The 22,010-nt window shown below is 41.2% G+C and overlaps 1 protein-coding gene across 3 annotated transcripts in view; it reads left to right on the top strand.

Moving 5' to 3' along the window:
- Positions 1-21,125, top strand: part of LOC138758734 (hydroxysteroid 11-beta-dehydrogenase 1-like protein) — a 40,503-nt gene extending 19,378 nt beyond the window's left edge. For all 3 annotated transcript variants that reach the window (XM_069928070.1, XM_069928069.1, XM_069928068.1), the window contains exons 2-7: positions 3,801-3,931; positions 10,177-10,288; positions 12,834-12,925; positions 14,309-14,402; positions 16,254-16,419; positions 20,612-21,125. In XM_069928070.1, the coding sequence (XP_069784171.1) occupies positions 3,860-3,931; positions 10,177-10,288; positions 12,834-12,925; positions 14,309-14,402; positions 16,254-16,419; positions 20,612-20,792 (717 nt within the window). In that variant the 5' untranslated portion in view covers positions 3,801-3,859 and the 3' untranslated portion in view covers positions 20,793-21,125. The remainder of the gene's footprint in view (positions 1-3,800; positions 3,932-10,176; positions 10,289-12,833; positions 12,926-14,308; positions 14,403-16,253; positions 16,420-20,611) is intronic.
- The last annotated feature ends 885 nt before the right edge of the window (positions 21,126-22,010 follow it).

Raw genomic sequence — 22,010 nt, 5'->3', positions numbered from 1 at the left:
GTGGGCTTTTTTTTCTTATATATAATATTGTTCACTTTATTAACTCTTCACTCTTTATTTTGGGGGGGTTAGACTAATTTTAAGTTAGGTTATTAATGTTGTGTAATAATTATTGGGGGGGGGTAGTTTATTTAGTTTACCGATGTGGTACTGTAATTTTATGATCTTACTTTTATTCTTTTTAAATGTAATCTTCTATTTTATTCATGTTATAAAATCTTAAATAAAGTTTAAAAAAAAAGTAAATGGCATGGGAGAGCAACCCCAGCGCATCTTGTTGCGTCTCTGTTATACCTGACGACAGAATCTGGGCAAACGCAATGATACCTTTAACCAGAGAGGCCTGTAATCTTTGCAGCTTCATGTCCTTGGCTCTCATGAGACGTTCAAATTGTCCCAAATTGCGGGGTTTACTTTTGGTACACCCAGCAGAGGGCAATTGGCTGGGCAGGGGTATTTTTTAATCGAGTCCTCTAGCACCGTCTCTTCAAAGACATTAGATACCAGATAAGATATTGACTCCGCAATTTCTTCATTGAGGGGTTGCACAATGCCCCTCAGTACTGCAAATTTTGCTGTGATTGATGGAACTTTTCTCTCATCCCAACCAATGGGAGTAGTGAATTGGAGGTTAGGGGACTCTATTTCCACATCTGGCCCCTCAGGCTCTACCTCATCTCATTCATATTGGAAATAAGGTTCCTCCCTCTGCTCAGAAGGCATGTGGTTTACTCATGATTGTTGATATCATGCTTTCCACCTTGTCCAGTCTTAGCAAGATCTCCTCATTCCCTCTGGCAGTCTTTTGTGACAAACCCCGATCGAGCAGGAGCCGGTTTTTCTCAGGCTTTTCGTGCAGCTGGTGGTCATCCTCGCCCATCGAGCGGGCAGATTAACTATGCCTGACGAGTGGGTTGTAGAGTGGCCAGGCCTTGTCTTACCAAGTGAAGGCACCACCTCTTCACTGCCACTAGAACTGATGAGGCATGCCCTCATTAAGCTTGCCTCCTGCAGCAGCATTTCTGTATCACTGCCAAACATGTCGGACCCCAACTTCAGCGAAGTTAGCACAGTGCAGCCAGACTTGGGCCCTACCAATGAGGGTAGGCCACTATCGCCTGATTTCCCCTCCCTAACAGAGGTAGATCGGCTTGACCTGGCCCAACCCCCAACTGAGGTAGGTTGGCATTGCTGCTTCTCAGCAGTTTGACTGCTCCCCGGCAGGCCCACGGGTTCTTTGGTGCTTCAATTGCGCTGTAGGAGCTCTGTGAGCTCCAGGCCTTTTTGCTGCGCTCCCTCCCCCACCCCCCCCACCACCTCAGGAACCGGGAACCTCTCACCGGCTGCCCTGGATTGCTTTTTGCTCACCTCCTTCGAGGGAGAGCCTCCCTGGGGTTAGTACTTGGCTTCCATATGTTGGTCAGATCATCTTAAACGCAATTTACCGACTTTTTTGACCTTTTGTCAGCACTCAAAATGGCGCCCGCCCGTCAAACAGATGAATTGGCATCACATGCACAGATGGGATCTCATTTTAGCGAACCAATGAGCATTACGAAAAATAATAGTGCACGAAAAGTAAGGCAGTGTCTTTGGTCATTTATTATTCAGGAATCTGATGGCAATGGGGAAAAGGTGCCCTTGTGCAGTTAAGTGCTCATCTTTAGGCTCCTGTACCTTTTCCCTGATGGTAGCAGAATGAAGAGGGTGTGGCCTGGGTGGTGGAGGTTTTGAAGATAGAGGCTATTTTTTCAAGACACCACCTCATATAGATGTCCTCGATGGAGTGAAGTCTGATGCCTATGATGTCGCAGGCCGAGTTAACAACCCTCTGGAGTTTATTCTTAGCCTGAGAGTTGGCATTTCCATACCAGACAATGATGCAACCAGCCAGAATGCTCTCCATGTTACACCTGTGGAGGTTTATGAGGATCTTCGGTGACATACCAAATATCTTCAGACACCCCACACAGTATAGCCACTGGCGAGCCTTCTTTGTTATTACGTCAACATGGAGGACAGATCCTTGGAGATGTTGACACCCAGGAATTTGAAGTTCTTGACCCTCTCCACCTCTGAACCTTTGATGAGGACACAGTCATGTTCCCATGACTTCCTTCTGAAGTTCACAATCTCCTTGGTATTGCTGACGTTGAGCACAAGGTTGTTGTCGCTACACCATTCAACGAGCTGATCTAACTCCCTCCAGTACACTCCCTCATTGCTGATTTTGAATCTGCCGACAATTCTAGTGTCCTCTGCAAACTTGCAGATGGTATTGGAATTGTGTCTGGCCACCCAGTCATGGGTGTATAATGAGTAGAGCAGTGGGATAAGCACGCATCCTTGGGGTGCACTTGTGTTGATCAGTGAGGAGGAGACATTTCCAATTCATACTGACTGGTCTTCTGATGAGAGTCAAGGACCCAGTTTCAGGGAGGGGGAGTGGTGGTGTTTACAGAGTCCTCAAGTTTTTATACTTCTTGACCAGCCCTGAGGGAATAATGGTATTGAAGGCCAAGATGTAGTTGATGAAAAGCAGCCGTATGTATGAGTTGCTGTTTGTTTCCGAGGTGATCCAGAGCTGAGTATAGAGCCAGCAATATTGCATCTGCTGTGGAACGATTGTGACGATAGATGAATTGCAGTGGGTCCAGATCTTTGCTTAGGTATGTGTTAATTCTGGCCATGATCAGCTCTCAAAGCATTTCATCACAGTAGAAGTTAGTGCTACTGGGCGGTAGTCATTGAAGCAGCTCACCCTATTCTTCTTGGGTACCAGGATGATTCATGCCTTTTTCAAGCAGGTGGGAACCTCTGACTGCTGCAATGAGAGATTGAAAATGTCCGTGAACACTCCGGCTAGTTGGTTGGTGCAAATTTTCAGTACCCTACCAGATATGCTCTCAGGCCCTGATGCCTTGTGAGGGTTTGCCCTCTTCAATGATGTTCTGACATTGTCCGCAGCCTTTTCAGAGATTCTAGTAGGTACTGTTCGGTTCTTCTTCTCAAAGCAGGGATAGAATTTGATCAGCTCATTGGGTAGGGAAGCATCACAGCCACTATAGTGTTCCCCCTCACTTTGTAGGCTGTAATGGCCACCCTGCCACAGCTAACATATCTGTCTCTGTCTCTAGCTTTCTCTGAAGTTGCCACTTTGTTTCAGAGATGGCCTAACGCAGGTCGTATCTTCTTGTAAAGATCCCAATCCCTGAATTTAAATTCCCTTGTTCTCACCCTCAGCAGATTGCGAATTCTCTGATTCATCCAGGGCTTCTGATTGGGGGACATGCGGTATTTGCACATGGGCACACACTCATCCATGCAGACTACAAATGAGTCTTTCAACAGCAGATAAACTAAAGAGGAGAAGGTCATGAGAGAAATCAATGATTGAAATAGATGGTCTTAGTTATATGATCTGAAATTCATTCAGGGTCAAATATAAGACAAAAATTACAAACCGTCTGGTTTAGTTTTACACAATTGCGAGGGAGAGGGTTTGAATCTGTGACCAGGGAGCAAGATGAGTTGGAGGCCAAATACAATGTCTATCTTTGGAAACCTTGTAACTTGACTGTTAAGTCTCTGCAGATTATTGTTCATGGTTGACTCAATTGCCATCTGTTGCTTCTCTGGACATTCCATGTTCTTTAGATTTATGAATGTTCCCAAGAATGGAAAATTAAACAGAATTTAGAACATCTAACATGCAAATACTCAAGTTGGTTTCATCATCTGAAATACTCACAAGCAAAATGGTTCATGTCTTTCTAATTTGTTGATTTTCTTTTGAACAGAGTTACTCTCTGGTGCCCACGTCCTATTGACTGGAGCTAGTAGAGGAATTGGGGAGCAGATGGCATATCACTATGCCAGGTTCGGAAGTGAACTTGTGATAACTGCACGAAATAAAACTCTACTGAACCAAGTAAGAAAGAAAATAATAAAGAACAACTCGTCATACAGAATCTTCATCGTACCTCACTTCAAAGCAGTTCATAGTCAGTGAAATATCTCAAAGTATTATGTGGTGTGGTCCCTACCAAGTTCTCACAAACAGCAGTCTGGTGTTTCTTCAAAAACACAGTTCCATTCCTCCAAAATAGACATTATTCATACTATAACCTCGTACAATCAGAAGTTAAACAATAAAGATTGCAGATCCTGGAGTTGAGTGCAATACAGAAGCATGCTGGAGATGCAGCAAGGCTACTTGTGTGGACCACTAAATGATTTCCCACTACCTGGTCCAAGATGTTTCTCCTGAGAAACTTTTCTATGAAGGACAGGTGGTGCAGAATCCTCTGCAGCAACAAAGCCAGGCGCATCCCTTCATAACACCAGGGGCAGGGAGGATCTTAGCATGAAAGTGACACCGGCTTAAGGCTCTATGCCCAGTTTGAAACAGCCGTGCATTAAAGTCACCCTCAGGATGGGTATGTTTTTCACCACCATTTCCTGTACATCACATCCCTATTGACAGGATCTATTTTGGCAGTCAGCATGGGGAACTATCCCATTGGCAGTAGTATTGAAAGCAGCTTGTACCTTATGGCTAGGTTCTTTGCCTGCATTGAGAGGGAGTGCCATTCCCTACTTCTGAATACCTTCGCTACTCACTCCATCCAATTCACAGTTAAGTTTCTCTGAATCAGACTCCCACAACCTTCACATTAACAAATATGACGGTGAAGGAAATAATTTATCAGTCAGATTGACAAAGAATCAAGTCATTGTTTAGCTGCATAAAGACTTTAGATGCTGCTATAGCATATTTACTGATGCACGGTCTCAACCTGAGGATGTCGACATACACTTTTTTGCCTTCACTGATACCTGCTTGACCCGCTAAGTTCTCCCAGAATTCTGTTCCTGTTCTTCCTTTCACTGTGATTGATTTTAATTTTTTTAATTTGGACATACAACCCCAGGAGCCAGTGCCACCCATATACCCCAATTAACCTATGACCCCAGTATGTTTTGAAGGGTGGGGGGAAACTGGAGCACCCGGGTAAAACCCCACGTAGACACGGGGAGAAGTTAAAACTCCTTATAGATAGATGTAATTGTGTTGCGCTAATCACTACATTAACCAAGCTGCCCTAAATTTTGATCCTCAAGGCCAATTTGGACTAGTGGCAGATGCTGATTAATCTGCAGACCATCTGTGGGTCCAAGCAGGAGATTGTCCATGTTCAAGGATGGCTTAGAGCTGGTGCCTCTGCTCACTGGGAATATCAGACCTCTTCTTCTCATGTTAAAATATTTTTATTGATTTTGATAAAGAACTTACAGTAATAGTAATATACAATGAGATATAAATGGTTACACATAATTAGTAAAACAATCAGTATATCAAAAACAAATTTAAATTGTAAAACAGATCCATAATTCATCATCCCAATAGTATTTTTTTAAAAGAAACTAATAGTGAAAAGAAAGAAAAAAGAAAAGATAGAAGAAGAAAGCGAGGGATAAAAGGAAAATAATAGAGTCGAAGTAAAAAAAGAGAAAACTCAGTACCCTTCCCTAATAGCGCTGCTATATACGATTAGCATCAAAAGAAAAATGAAGGGAAAATAACAAAAAATATGGAAAAGACACAAATCAGACAAATGAATTACATTGAAATGAAATTATAAAGTGAGTCATAAATGACCCCCACAGCATCTGAAATCTTGTATTTGAATAACTAATCTTTTCCATATTGGAACAGGACATGATGTCACACAACCAGTGATCAGGAGTAGGCGGGGCAGCATCCTTCCATTTAAGTAAAATCGCCCATGTCCTTTCTGATGGATTCAGCAAATGGTTCAATGGAACATATTGAGAGGAAATGGCTACCCTTCCTGACTCCAAATTGGATTTGGAAGCTTTGCATTTCCCCTCCTAATTTTGACTGTGCTATTGACATCTGTGAAGAGCAGTTGTATCCTGATTGCCTTCCTTGAGATCATTTTGGAAATCCCATGTACATTTGGGGATATTCTGCAAAAGGTATCCTCCTTGTCAAATTGGGCAGGCACATATTCTTTGTGAATTGTATCCCTGAACAGAGCATGAGATTTTGCTGCCTGGTAGGGCACAGATTTACTCCAGGTGAATTACCTGCCCCTGACCTGACTCCAATGAGCTTGGACAAAATCTTAAGGTCCACTTGTTTTAATCATACCTAATTGACTCATTATGTGCATGGTTTCATAATTCCAAAAGAAATGGGCCAATGACAATTTTACTCAAGCAAAATATTTCAGTATAAATTGGGTCTAGAGTACTGATTCTCAACCTTGCCTTCCCACTCACATACCACTTTAAGCAAACCCTTACTAATCACAGAGCACTTATGACATAGGAATTACGTAAAGAGGTATGTGAATGGAAAGAAAAAGGTTGAGAACCACTGGTGTAGTTCAACGCCTTCATTTTAAGTGGAAATACAGGTTTGTCTTATGCACTTGTGGCTTGTATGCCAACATTTATGATAGTTAAAAACAGTCAAACATGAAGAGGAAAAGCTTTGGCACAAAATTTGACTGTGCAGAAGTTAATTGCTCAATATGGGCCGGTGGACAGTGGACAGATTAGAATAAGTCTGAAGCTTTGCCTTTGCTTACGAAGTTGGTTCAAGATAGCTTAAAATTTTGCCTTGAAGCACTTCTCTGATTAGCAGCATTAACTCTGAATTTCAGAGGAAGATTTAGTTGTGTAAACATTAGTCTTTTTAGTGCTAATCGACTGGGACAAACTTCAAGGGTTTGGTCATTGTGCAGTAGATAACTGCCAGTCCCTGACTTGCTTCCTCCTGCACCCAGCCCCTGCAGCTGCTGTGTTTCTCTATTGGCTGCTCCTGTGTTCAAGGTACACTTTGTGTCTTGTTGGAGAAATCACAGTGGAGTAGGCATTTTGTTGTCCCTGTTTCACAATAATGTAAACTTCCACTGGGATCCTGCACCTTGACGTATCTGAATATAGAATGGGGGCGATCTCAGCACACACGACTGGTGCACTAGCAGAGGGACTTTGATAGCTACTGTTGAAGCTTCTGTGTGATTGGTACAATTGAATAGGCGTGATTGGCTGATATCAAGGACCAAAAATATTTACTTTTGCATTTACAATGTAAAAAGCATATTAATGGGTCAAATATAATTGTAAATAACAAAGTGATTTGCAAACAATTTTGAAATTGCTTATTTAAAATATAATTATTTACCCTTACTCCTTGAAGCCAAGGCCACTCATTCATTTGGGTGGGGTGACTGTATTTGCATCAGATTTAATCTTAATGGTACATTCCAGTGCCTGAGCTGAAGATCCCCTTGCCCCATTGGTGCCTCTCACAGAACAAGTGTGCCACTGTGGATTAGGAGCAGGTGAATGGTACATTCCAGTGCCTGAGCTGGAGATCCCCTTGCCCCATTGGTGCCTCTCACAGAACAAGTGAGCCACTGTGGATTAGGAGCAGGTGAATGGTACATTCCAGTGCCTGAGCTGGAGATCCCCTTGCCCCATTGGTGCCTCTCACAGAACAAGTGAGCCACTGTGGATTAGGAGCAGGTGGAAGATGTTGGATTAGTTCCATCATAGCAGTAGAAAGTAAAGTACCTTTGGGGATACCTGTGTTAGCACAGTTAATACAATGGAAAATTTTCCCATGAATATTTTGCCATCACCAGCAACATGTGTGCTTACTTTTCAACAGTTCTCTGTGAGGATTATAGATTTTTCTACTCTCCTCCCATCTCCCCTAACTCCCACCCCATCACTCCACTGGAAGCCCATTCCCTAACTTGTGATATGGTGCAAGAGTAACAATCTGAGTCTCAATGTGGATGATGGAGATGGTCATGGACTTCAGGAGGTCCAGGAGCAGCCACCTTCCATTACATATCAATAACTGTGGTGTAGAGAGCATCAAGTTCCTTGGAGTCCATTTAACTCAGTGGTTCTCAATCTTTTTCTTTCCACTCACAAACCACTTTAAGTAATCCATGGGATTAGTAAGTGATTGCTTAATGTGGGTGAGAAGAAAAAGTTTTAAAACTACCGTTTTAATCGTATCTAATTGACTTGTTATGTTCATGTTTTCAGAACTCTAAAGGAAATAGGCCTATGACCATTTTTCTCAAGCAAAATATTTCAGTAACAATTGGGTCGAGAGCAGTGGTTCTCAACCTTCCATTCCCACTCATACACCACCTTAAGCAATCCCTTACTCCCATCCTGCACACAGGATTGTCCTGCTGCTCCTATCAGGAAAGAGATGCAAGAATATCAGAGCCAGCACGACCAGGCTAAGAAATAGCTTCTTTCCATGGGCAGTGAGAATGCTGAACGACCAAAGGAACTACTCACACCAACCATCCAAGACTCATATTTACAAAACATTCATTTATTTGTATATATGAATACTTGTCTTGCAAATGTATTGTTTGTCTGTACTTGTGTATGTCTGGTTGTGTGTCTGCATGTTTTGCACCAAGGACCAAAAAAATGCTGTTTCATTGGGTTGTACCTGTGCCATTGGATGACAGTAATCTTGACTTGACTTGATGAGACTTGCGTTACGAGCCTAGAGGATCCCAAAACTCAGAAGCAATAGATATTCACCAATACAAATGGTTACTTAAACAAAAGTTGCTTTTAATTATCATTAAACATGAAAACAGAATCACACTTTAACTTATCATTGTTGACTTAACTAACCTAATTTAACCCCCTTCTAATTCGAAGCGCACGTGTAGGTAATGTGTGTGCAAGTTCAGAAAAGTTCTTTGATTCACAGTCCAATCTCATTTCTCATTCCTCCAGGTTCACTGGTTGCAGGCAATTCTTATACTGTGCACAGAATTTAGCATTTAGAAAGTTCACCAGGCTTTGGGGTTTGAAAGGTAAATGAAGGTTCTTGTCGGTTTTCAGAGAGAGATTTGTTGTTCGCTGGACACCCACAACTGATTCCTTTTCAATCAGCCACTTCAGTGTCTTGCCGAAGAAACTTGGCCGCTCAGGGTTCTCCAGATGATAACCTCTTTCTTTCAGGTCATCACTGATTTCCTTTTTGTTTCTCTTATTTCAAGTGAAACATTAGGCATCTAGTTGTCTCCTCTTGCATGAACCGCAAGGGCTTTGACCAGGCTGAACTAAGCATTCACAACCCATCTTCCAACTGGGGTTTTTCAGCAGCTTTCCAGTTCCAGTCCTAGCTGTTGCTTCTGACTTTAAAACTGTAGAACCGATCTCTATGTGTGTGACTCTCTCTCTCCCACACACACACACACACACACACACACACACACACACACACACACACACACACACAAAGCTCATTTGACTCTCTCTGCTTGCAAAACCACTTGACCCTCTTAGAACATCAAGTTCTCCTCCAGACAATCTACGGCTCCGACAAGTTCTTTCATATGCTGCCTTTTGTAAACAACAATCCATGAGTGAAGTCTCTTGGGCACTCTCCAAAGCTTTTGCAAAGGCAGTGGGGCCGACATGTCTAGCATGAGCAGAGCTCCATATTTTAAATAAGATCTGTGTTAAAGTGTTTGTATGTGACCTACACTAACAAACCTGCCTCAATTTATCTCCCAAAAACATATCTATATACTGTCACACTAGTCTTGGATGTACTGAGATCAACAATCTAACTGTGACTGTGATGGGGAACAGGTACATCATTCTACTCCCAGGATTAATCCTTTCATTCCATTCTATGACATCACAGACCAGCACCCATGATGAACTTGTCAACATTATCCATTTTGCTGCCAACTTTCACCCTGACTTCAAATTCACTTGGTCCATCTCTGGGAATATCCGCCCATATCTTGATCTCTCTCTCTCTTTCTCTCTGTCTCCATCTCTATCCACAAACTATCTATAGGTATCTTCTACAAACCCACTAACTCTCACAGCTACCTCAACAACACCCCATCCCTGTAAAGAGTACATTCCTATCTCTCAATTCCTCTGTCTCCACTGCATCTGCTCCTAGGATGAGGGCTTCCATTCTAAGATGTCTGAGATATCCTCCTTCTTCACATGTGATTTCCATGTACCTCCTGGAAACAACAAAAGGCCATTCTAATGCTTTCCTGAAATGTTTTGGTTGAAAAGTCACCATTTTCTCATAAACCTAAATTTCTAACCATTCTGTTCTGAAAGGTCGCGGAAAAATGCTTGCAACTGGGTGCTCGGAAAGTCTTCTTGATCTCTGCTGACTTGGCTGATCCAGAGGGTGCAGATCGAGTGGTGCAGTTTGCCTTGGAGAAACTTGGTAAATGTTTAATTCTAATCAATGAGAAAATAAATTGGGAGATTTCATTTTTTTCCTGCAATAGATTTCTTAAGCTGAAGGGGCACAAGGTTTGATGCTAATTGTCAAACATAGAAATGAAACTAATAATAGGGTTATCAAGAAAGAAAGATGAAATTGACCCTAAATGGATAGCTCTTCTAAAGAAATGGCTTTGGTATGATGGGAAAATTCAGCCCATTTACTTGACTGGCCGAGTAATAGTTGGTAAAGTATTTATTAATGTAGCAAATTAACTTTCAGGGGTAATAGTGGAGGAGGATTCAATCTTCAAAATAGTGCTAGATAACTCTCTTCAGTGAATGTGGAATAGGAGCGGGACTAGCTGTGTTGCTTTTACACAGAACCAGAGTGGATGTGATGAGGGTTAGGTGGGGGAGAATGGGGATATTTTCTTTCCTGCTGTTACACTGGACAAGAAAATTTTGCTTCATGAACACTTTTGGGTGTATTTTATGGATTTTTGGACTGCTGATCACAAAATATCACCTTAACATTTTGCTATCACATACTTTTTTTAGATATAATTTTTGTGATTTCCAGTCATATTTGAAGTCTACTTCAAGCAGACAAAAACCATGAAGTGCAAACTTGTCATTGAAAATTCATTTTCTGCATTCGAACTTGGACGTCTTCCCTGATGATCCTGGTGCAGTTGATGATGAACATGGTGAAAGGTTTCACCAGGATGTTGTGACTGTGAAAAAGTGACATCGCTTGTTTGTCACTGACATAAAAGGCATTAGTTGCTAAGTGCAAATTAAAATTAGCAGTAAAATAATCTCCTGGCAACATTTAATGAAGCATGTATATTTCTCATAGTAAAGAAAGGTAAAGATCCCACTGAGTTTCTCTCTTTATTAAATGTTGATGTAAAAATTCTGGCTAAATTTTAGGCCCGTAGATTGGAGAATACTTTACAATCTATCATTTCTGAAGATTAGACTGGTTTTATTTAAAAAATTACTCTTATTTTAATATTATATATTTTGTATTCATCAGTACATGTGTTATTTCCCTTGATGCAGAGAAAGCATTTGACCGAGTTGAATGGATGCATTTATTTATGATCTTAGAAAAATTCAATTTTGGACTATGTTTTATTTCATGGATTAAATAATTGGGTTCATGCCCTATGGCTTCAATTCTCACAATTTTCAACAGACGCAACCTTTCAATCTCCAATGTGGAATCCATCAGGGGTGTCCTCTAAGTCCATTACTTTTTGATTTGGCCATAGATCCATTAGCGATTGCATTTTGAGATTTCAGGGATTTGTAGGAAGGGAAATGAACATCAAGTTGCCCTTTATGCAGATGATCTTTTGCTTTTCTTATCAAGCCCTGACACTTCCTTACTGTCAAGACATTCTCAATTTAGTCAGTTTTCAGGATAGAGATTAAATCTGCATAAAAGTGAACTTTTCCCTTTGAATGCACCTGAGCCGGAGGACTCTAATTTTCTTTTTAAGATTGTGTAATATCAATTTAACTACCTTGGTATTACAGTTACAAAGAATCATACGTATGGTCATTTGACATTATTATTGTGCATTCCATTCTTGTTTTCTATATGTATGGTATCTATGTAAACTCAATAAAAATACTTTTTTTTAAATTTAGGTCAGTTGAACTAATGCAATGTAGCAGCGTCATTATGCGATTAAACATGCTAAATTCAATAAAAGATCATTTAATGTTTCGCTAACTCCCTACATGATGCAACAAATCTGTGCTCAAGTTGTCCATCGTAATCCCCATTTTTTTTTCAGGAAGCAACTCTTTTGAAAATATTTGTTGTCCAGTGCTACCAGACCCTCAAATCAAGGTCTCAGCATCAAAAGTTAACCCCCTTGCCCTGATTTATTTGTACTTGTTTCTTAACCCAGCACATTGATTTTGTAACACTATACCCTGCACTTTTCTGACTTACTGTAACATTACGCCATGCGCTTTTGTGTTATTATTGGACTTCTTGGTGTACTTAAGTTTGGGGTGTCTTGCCTGGACAACATGCAAAACCAAGCTTTCCACCTTATCACAAAACATGTGGTAATGACACACGTGCTATTATCAATCTGAACCTTGGCCTTCAAGTTGAACTCCAGATTTAAAGAGGTGTAATGGAGTTGGCAACCCATTGCACTGATCTCCAAATTCGCTGATCATAATATGTGACCAATCAAACCTGGGAACCTTTCCAAAGCACTAACCCTGAGTCCTATTGGTCTTTTGAGTTTCTGTCTTTAATTGAAGTGCATGCACACACACGGTGTGATTTGTGCAGTACTAATCAGACCTGGCTCTGAGGCTACTTTTTGAGATGGGGACATTAAGGGTTGTATTTCTTATCAGCCTCTATCAGAATGAAAGGTTCAAGATGGAGCTTTGAATTTGGCATGAATCAGGAAGTGTGCGTAACTATATTTGGAATACAGAAGGAAATGGCTCAGTCGGGCAATGACCAGGATGGAATAGAATGCAGTCTTATTCCTCGCTTTCCTCAGGTTCTCTGGACTATTTGGTTTTGAATCACATTGGATATGTTTCTTTACTGATGTGGAATGGGAATGCTGAACAAACCCGCTCGCTGATGCAAGTAAGTTTTCGAATCTGTTGAAAATTACTTAATTTCTATGTGATTTTCGGTTGAAATGTAAAAATCAACCGTGCACATTTTAACAGAGGAAAACATACATTTCGTGTTGAATTAACATGACTGCTTGAGTATCTGATGTAACTACTGAAGATTGCACCTTGGTAAAACATCACTTACATTCAGTCTTTGTCCTATATATTCTGAACTGCAACAGCTTTTGGGAATACAGTGAAACCTCTGGTATTTGAAATTCAAGCAACTGGCAGTCTCAAACAACCAGCAAAAGAAAAATAAATGTAAATATTTGAAATAGATAAGAATAAAATAATAAGTAAAAAAATACATACATTTACAATTGAAAAAGTAAATGTTCTCTGAAGTAACACATAAACCTTTGGTGAAGATGGGAGCAAATATACAGCCAGCGGAGGGAGGGCCTTGGTTGGGCTTTGCTCGTAGCAGCTGTTTGTGTAAAACAGCAATGATGTCTCCCAGGATAAAGAGCTGGTTGATGCCGCTTGCTATTGGAGTGCCTTCTTATATTTGCTTAGTAAGAGTCGCCACAGTCAGGGGCTTTATCTGTAAACTTGGGGGAGGAGGGGTTCATTATAATGTCACTGTTCTTCTTTAGGGCAGGTCCACGGAGGGGGAGGAATCTGCCGATGCAGCAACGGTTAAATGTTTTCAAAGTATGTGACTGAAAATAAAGTAAAATGCTTAAGGTTTATATATTCATGCAACTGAAGTTTGTTCAGTATAAGTGCAGAGTTTTCAATCTCCCTCCTGTAGACTGAATCATTGCCCCTTTTGATACAATCCTTTACAATGGTATCATCAGCGAATTTGATGTTCTGAGCCACAAAGTTTTATGTGTATAGTGAGTAGTGCAGGGGGATAGGAACGCAGGCCTGTGGTGGTTCGGTACTAATGAAGATTGTGGAGGAGATGTTATTGCCCATCCTCACTGATTGTGGTCTGGAGGTGAGGAAATCCAGGATTCATTTACACAGTGGGGTGTTGTGTCCCAGATCTTGGAGTTCGCTGATCAATTTTGAGTGAAAATGCCAAACTGGAGTCAATAAAGAACATCCTGGTGTATGCATCTTTGTCAGTCTGAGTCAGGCTTAAGGCCCAAGAATGTGGCATAAACCCATTCATTACCTTCTGACTTAAACAATTTGGTGGGCTCCAACCAACCACATTACCCTTCTCCTCTATTATGGGTTTCATATCAAAGTTGGCATGAACTTTGCATTAAAAAGTTCTATGCCCACTAATGATTAATGGCAGAATTGTACATGATTGTGGAGGAATTTGTGTTTCCTGTCCTGTGTTGTCAGAGTTTCTCATTTTAAATACATTATTCCTTCTTCAACATGACAGGTGAACTTCCTGAGCTATGTCCAAATGACAGCTGCAGCGCTACCTTCATTAACCAAAACCAACGGGTCGATAATAGTCATCTCTTCCATTTGCGGTAGGATTTTGTCTGGAACTCCATTCTCACTGTTGCCTGCCCTGCGCTTTACTCCTGAGAGCCCTCTCTTCCCCTATAATATTCTTGCCTTCACTACCCCTTAGATCCTGATGGGTAGTTGATTGGAATTTGAAAGGTCTCGGACAGTCAGTCAGAGTTAGGAGGTCTTGGCCAAAATGAACAGTTACTATTAATCATTATATAAAAGAAGGGTAAACAATGAACACAGTAAAACACAAATGTCTGCAGGCATCGTGATTGATGTAAAAACATAACGCCGGAAAACTCAGCAGGTCATACAATGTACTTTATATAGCAAAGATAAAGACCAACGTTTTGGTCCTGAGCCCTTCATCAAGCTATGAGCAAAATGTAAGTAGGTGCCCAAACAAAATGGTGGGGGGAGGAGTACAGTCCCACAGACAAAAGGTAATAGGTGGATAAGGGAGGGAGGCACACCACAAACAGGGGAGGGGGGAATATCCCTGTGAATGGAGACAGAAGGGGATGGAGTGTTGGAAGAAAGGAGACAGAGAGATAGGGAAGAGAGGGAGTGTGGTTTAGCAGAAATCGGAGAAGTCAATGTTGATCCCATCTGGTTGGGAAGTGTTAGTTAGGCATTGCTCCTCCAATTTACGGGTGGTCTTCCTTTGACAATACATGAGGACATAGACCCTTTCTTGATCACTATAAATATATAGGGTAGGAATTGGTTCAGCTCTTTATTTGTGTTTGGCTGTCATCGAGTTTTGGGCCAAATGGTGTCTAGTCAATGGTTCACCCTAATGGTAAATTTCTCACTTGTGGGATGGTTATAGGGTTCACAATATACATTAATGATCTGGAAGAGGGGAAGAGTGTAGTGTATCTTAGTTTGCTGATAAAACAAAATTGAGTGGAAATGCAGAGGATACAGGGGATCTTCAGAGGGATATTGATAGGTTAAGTAAGTGGGCAAAGGTCTGGCAGATGGAGTACAATGTTGGTAAGTGTGACGTTATTCACTTTGAAAGGATTATTATTTACAGGAAAGGTCACGCGATTGAAGCATGCTGACATGCAGAGGCACCTGGGAGCCTGGGTGCATGAATTGCAAAAGGTTGCAAAATGGAGGGTTGGCCTTCATTGCTAGAGGGATTGAATTTAGAAGCAGGAAGATTATGCTGCAAATGTACAAGTTACTGGTGAGGCCGCGTCTGGAGTACTGCATGCAGTTCTAGTCTCCTTACTTTGGCTTTGGAGGCGGTACAGAGATGAGGAGGTTGTCTGGGACTGTACTTGCTGAAATTTAGAAGAATGAGAGGGAACTTATAGAAATGTATAAAATTATGAAAGGCATAGATGAAATAAAGGTATGGAACTTGTTTCCATTGGTGGGGAAGACTAGAATTGGGGGCATGGTCTCAAGATTCAGGGTATTAGATTAAGGATGGAGTTGAGGAGGAACTGCTTTTCCCAGAAAGTGGTAAATCTGTGGAATTTGCTGCCCATTGAAGCACCTCAGTCAATATGCTTAAGGCAAGGTTGCATAGATTTTTACATAGTCAGGGATATGGGGAAAAGTCAGGTAGGTGGAGATGAGCCAATAATCAGCCAGCATCTCATTGAATGGTAGAGCAAGCTTACTCCTGCTTATGTCCCTCCTTCTGGATTGCCAATAACACACCTGTAGAAGTTGGGAGATTGTGAATAAGTAAAAGGCAACTTCAGCTTTGATGGCTTCTCTTTGCTTAGTAAATAGTCAACACACTATCTCAGTTCCCAATGTATGAATGATCATTGGCTAGAGACAGGGCAATCATAACCATAGCATGAATTTGACACTCATAACCAAGTTCTACTTTCCAACAGGCAAGCTTGCCATTCCTTTTGCGGCCTCATACTCAGCCACAAAGTTTGCTTTGGGTGGATTCTTCAACTCCTTGCGCTATGAGCTCAAGTTACAGAAGAAGAACGTGTCGATCACCCTGTGCATCCTCGGATTGATCGATACTGAGTCGGCCATGAAGGAAACCAGGTGGGTTTGTTAATGTGACCAGGCAGATGGAAATCACAGAATTGCGGCAAAGTTACAAGATGGAAGGAAGTTATTCTTGCATGTAAAAGCAATCCACTCCCCACAGCCTGGAATATTTTTTTCCTTTAGATGGGCAAGTGATGACTTAGATGGGGAGAAAATTCAAAATTCCGAGGTGCAAAGGGACTTGGGAGTCCTCATGCAGGATGTCCTAAAGGTTAGCCTCCAGGTTGAGTCGGTAGTGAAGAAGGCAAATGCAATGATGGCAATTATATCTAGACTAGAGGAATAGCAGATAAAAGCAGGGTTGTAATGTTGAGACTCTATAAAAGCACCAGTGAGACTCAGTTGGAGTACTGCGTACAGTTTTCAGCGCTTTATTTGAGAAAAGATGTGCTGGTGTTGGAGAGGGTTCAGAGAAGATTTACTAGAATGATACAAGGAATGAAGGGGTTAGTGTATGAGGAATGATTGTTGGCCCTAGGTCTGTATTCATTGGAGTACAGAGGATGTGGGGGGGACCTCAGAGGAATTTTGAATGCTGAAAGGCCTGGACAAAGTAGATGTGGCAAGGGGAGTCTAGGACAAGAGGCATATCTTCAGGATAAAAGGGAGTTAATTTAAAACAGAGATGCAGAAAAAATTTCTTCAGTCAGAGGGTTGTGAGTCAGTGGAATTTGTTGCCACAGGCAGCCATGGAAGTGAGGTCGTTAGGTATATTTAGGCAGAAATTAACAGGTATTTGATTAGTCAGAGGGTTTTGGGGAGAAAGCCAGGGAGTGGGGCTGAGTGGGTGAATCACCTCATGATTAGAATGGTGGAGCATACTAGATGGCTAATGGGCCTACTTCTGCTCCTATATCTTGTGATTTTTCAAGAGGTTGTCCATTCACTTTTGGTGGATCTGCCGTCTCCCTTGGCACTCCCATCTCGAACCATTCACTGCATTAAAGCGTCCCATCACTGATTCAGCATTCATGACAAACATAACACTCTATCACCTACCTTCTGTCTCTTATTGCCAAACCAGTTTTGAATTCAATTTGCCAACAGACCAATCTGTCATGTGGAACCTTGTTGAAGGCCTCACTGAAGTTCACAATAACCACATCTACTGCACTGCCCCCATAAATACACTTTCTTACTCCTCAAAAAAAATAGTGAAAATGGTAGACATAGAGGAAAATATTTTTAGATAACTATGGAATCAGAAGTCATAAACATAAGTTGAGTTATTAAAGAATTCAACAGAGGCTGTTCAGAGAGTAGATATAGAGCTTATGATATTTGAGGCAAAACACACCAATGGAGTTAAGGGAACCTTAGATACATATGTGATAGAGAAGCAATAGAAGAATAGTTAGTTGAAGAGAATGGGTGGCAATGCATTTGGACATAACCTGTGGGAAAGAATGGGAAAGATCAGTATTGCCCAAGCGGTTGCCCACAAGAGGTGCTTGTCTGTATTAGAGATGGTTGTTGGGAACACAGCAAAGACAAATATGACTGATATTATTTTAAAAAAGTATTCTGTAAACGATGTTGTAAATTTAACAACAAAAGAACAAAAACCTTTTCAAACTAAAGTCCCATCAGTGTTCAGGGAAGTAGCTGGAGGTAGCCAGGAAGTAGCTGAAGGTAGCCAGCTCATCCCCTCAGTAGTCATCCAAGGGTTTGTTATGGGTCGTCCCATAACAAAAGGAATCTTCAAGTAGTTTGTGAGTTGGAGGAAAAAAAATCTTGAGAGCAATTGATATGGACAATTTGCACATTTAGTGTAGCGGTTAGCTCAACGCTGTTACAGCACCAGCGACTGGGGTTCAAATCCAGCACGGTCTGTCAGGAGTTTATATGTTCTTCCCGGTTCTGCATGGGTTTCCTCTGGGTGCTGCGGTTTTCTCCCACTGTTCAAAAACGTACCGTGGTTGTAGATCAATTGAGTGTAATTGGGCTGAAAGGACCTGTTAGATAGATAACCTTTATTGTCATTGCCCAAGTACAACAAAATTGAGTGCAGATCCTAATGGTGCACTTATACATCAAACAATAAAATAGAAAAGCAGCAACACAATAAAACGAAACCATACAATATTCAATGTTTGGCAGTGTCAATTTACATACAGCTCTGGGGTAAAAACTGTTTTTATGTCTGTCAAACAGATGAAAACCAGGGTGGTAAGGGTCCTTCAGGATCTTGGCCGCTCTACTGAGGCAGCGAGATCTGTATAACTCCTCCAGAGAGGGTAGTGCACAACCAATAATCTTCTGGGCCAAACTGATGATCCTCTGCAGGACCCCCTTTTTTGTTGCCATGCAGCTGGCAAACCATGTCGGAATGCAGTAGGCCAGCACACTCTCAATGGAGCAGGGATAGAAGGACACCAGCAGTTTGACTTTCTTAAGAATCCTCAGGGCATGGAGTTGTTGCTGTGCCTTTTTAACTACTGAGATTGTGTGGGTAGTCCAAGAGAGACCTTACAATACTGTATGCCGAAAAATGTTAATGATTACTGGCTCAGCATGTATTATCCATCTCAAATTGCAATTAAAATTCAACCAGTTTGGTGACCTGGAGTCAGACTTAGGCCAGGATATCAGATTGCCTTCTCAAGGGAGTTAAGGCAGCCAGCTAGGTTTTAAATAATCCAATACTTTATCGTTGAAGGTTTTTAATTCTATATTGATATATTTGGAATTTAGTTCCAAACCTGCTGCCTTCTTCAGATTAGAAGTGCACACATCTGGATGACAGTCCTCTATTGGAGTACGCAATTGGAAGACCCATTGTATGTTTACACACTAACTTATTGGTTCATATCCAGCATTTCATTTCAACTTGGGCTGAAATGGGTTCAATAGAGGCACAAATAGAGAAGTTTTGAACTCTATATTTTCCCGCCTGAAAGGCAAACCCCCCATTGGGAACAAGCAAACCATTCAAATGTGTCTTTGCACCTGGACATCCATTGAAGAGAAACTCTACTGTATGTGTACCCCCAATGCAACTATTGAAATTGTGTTTGAACATCTGGAAAATAAATTAAAAGTATGACTTTTGAGATGTTAAAATTACATCTGCTGTCAGGGGAAATGGACAGAAGAAAGGAAGTGAAATAAATCCCTGTTTGATCAAAAGGAGCGGAGGGGAATGTAAAGCTTACTGTTCGATCAAAAAGAAAGTTATAATTACAGCTAATAGCTTTACCTCAAAATTAAATCCCCTGTTTTGCCAAGTGAATACTACATGGGGTATAAGTGACCCAGTGATACACTGTGATTGTTAGTCAAAACACAGAAATGCTGAAGGAACTCAGCCAGTCTCTCAGCATCCGTTTGGAGGGAACGATATATTACTGACCTTGAGGAAGGGCTCAGGCCCAAAACATCGGTAATATATCTTTACCTCCGATGGATGCTGCGAGACTGGCTGAGATCCTCCAGCATTTCTGTATAAGTGAAGTCATGCCCAAAATGGTTGGAAGTGTGTGAGGTGCTCAGTTTCTTACAGAGGGAAAGTTGAAAAAAGCAAGGATCAGCCATTATATTATTTCAGTCTCGAGGAAAAGAATAAAAAATGTAGGTGTTAAGTTATTTACTAACCCCCCCCCCCACCCCCGTCGAAGCCTTTACATGGCCTACATTAATTCGATTGTTGGCCTGTTGTGTTGTTAGGCCAAGAAGAGACATACTTTACAAAACGTAGACATGAAAAATGCTTAGTATCCGAGCAGGTCAGTATCTGTGAAGAAAGACATAGAGTCAGCATGACTAGTTGATTCCCTTTTGCTATTTTTCTGGTTTCATTGTCAATAGAGAAATGACTGACTGAAATGTAATTTTTAAAAAAGTTTTAAATTTAGACAAACAGCACAGTAATAGGCCATGCCGCCCAGTTACACCCAATTGACCTACCTATTTTGAAGGGTGGGAGGAACTGGAGCACCCAGAGGAAATCCACACAGACTCAGGGAGAATGTATAAACTCTTTACAGCATGGGATTCGAACCACGGTCCCGATTGCTAGCACTGTAACAGCATTGCATTGACTGTCGCGCCAACCGTGCCGCCCTGATTTTTACTCCTAGAAATTTCTGTTTTATTTCAAAATTCCAGCATCTGGGGAATTTTGCTTTTGGACCTTTCACAAACGGTGATTCTTGCACTGATTAATGTCTTCTCTGCATCTTTTTAGAGATAAAGGTATTGTAAACAAGGACGCATATCCTGCTTCAGATGCATCCCTGGAAATTATCAAAGGTGGAGCAGTAAGAGCACAAGAGATCTATTGCCCATGGAAGTGGAAGTTAATTCTTCTCATCAAGGAATGGTCCACTTTACTGACGGACTGGATCATTCTCAGCAAGTTCAACTAAAAGATAGAGAATAACAGCCATGACTGTGTGTTCCTGTAAACCTGCCACATGAATATTAATGATGGTTAAAACATTAAACAATGGTAACTACCCATAGCATGTACTTCCAATAGTAAACAAATAGCTTAAAATATACTTCTAACAGTTTAGCTCGGTCTGCACAATACAGTAAAGGTCCAAAGATCCAGACCACTTGGGAATCTGGATTTCTCAAAAACTCTCCAACTTTTTAAATTTAGCAAGCTTTTCCTGTGCATGCATGCACGCATAAGCCCCACAGATGCACAGAAGTCATGGAAAACAACGAATAAAATGTTTTTTTTTGTTCCTTAATTTTTAAGTGAAAGAATATTTCGTTAATAACTGTCAAAATTTACCTGTTCATCTCTTCTTTATCCTCCTTAAAGTTATCGTCCAAGTCCAGAAATTTTTAGATCATTTTCTGCACATGCTCAGTCCATCTCCCACTCTCTCAGCAGTCCACCTTCACCTTGGCTCTCTAAGGCAAACTGTCATTTTTTTTAAAAACATGAAACCACACAACACATAGGTCAATACACAACATAGAACTCTGTAACAGCACTGAGATACGGTAAGAGCTTTGTTTTGCGAAATCACAAGATATAGGGGCAGAAGTAGGCCAATTGTCCCATTGAGTCTGCCCACTCAGCCCCACTCCCCAGCTCTCTTCCTCTAACCCTTAATGCCCTGACTAATCAAATATTCACCTGTGGCAACAAGTTACTCTGACTAAATAAATTTTTACACTTCTCTGTTTTAAATTGATCCCATTTTATCCTGAAATAATGCCCTCTTGTTCTAGAATCTCCTACCATGCAAAACATCGTTGCCATATCTACTCTGTCCAAGCCTTTCAGGATTCGAAATGACTCTATGAGATTCTGCCTCATGTTTCTGTATTCCCAACAAGTACAGTCCAAGAACTGACAATTGATTTTCATATGTTTACCCTTTCATTCCTGCTATCACTCTAGTAAATCTTCTCTGAACCCTCTCCAATGCCAGCATGTTTTTTTTCTCAAATAAGGTGCCGAAAACTGTACACAGTCTCACCAGTGCTTTACAGAGTCTCAACGTTACATCCCTGCTATCCCTCTAGAAATGAATGCCAGCATTCCATTCGCCTTCTTCACCACTAACTCAACCTGGAGGCAAACCTTTAGGGCATTCAGCATGAGGACTCCCAAGTCCCTTTGC

Source organism: Narcine bancroftii, chromosome 3 (genome assembly GCF_036971445.1).
Source record: "Narcine bancroftii isolate sNarBan1 chromosome 3, sNarBan1.hap1, whole genome shotgun sequence".
NCBI classification, from domain to species: domain Eukaryota; kingdom Metazoa; phylum Chordata; class Chondrichthyes; order Torpediniformes; family Narcinidae; genus Narcine; species Narcine bancroftii.
Note: the sequence above shows the minus strand (reverse complement) of the source record. Positions and strands in the feature narration are given on the sequence as shown.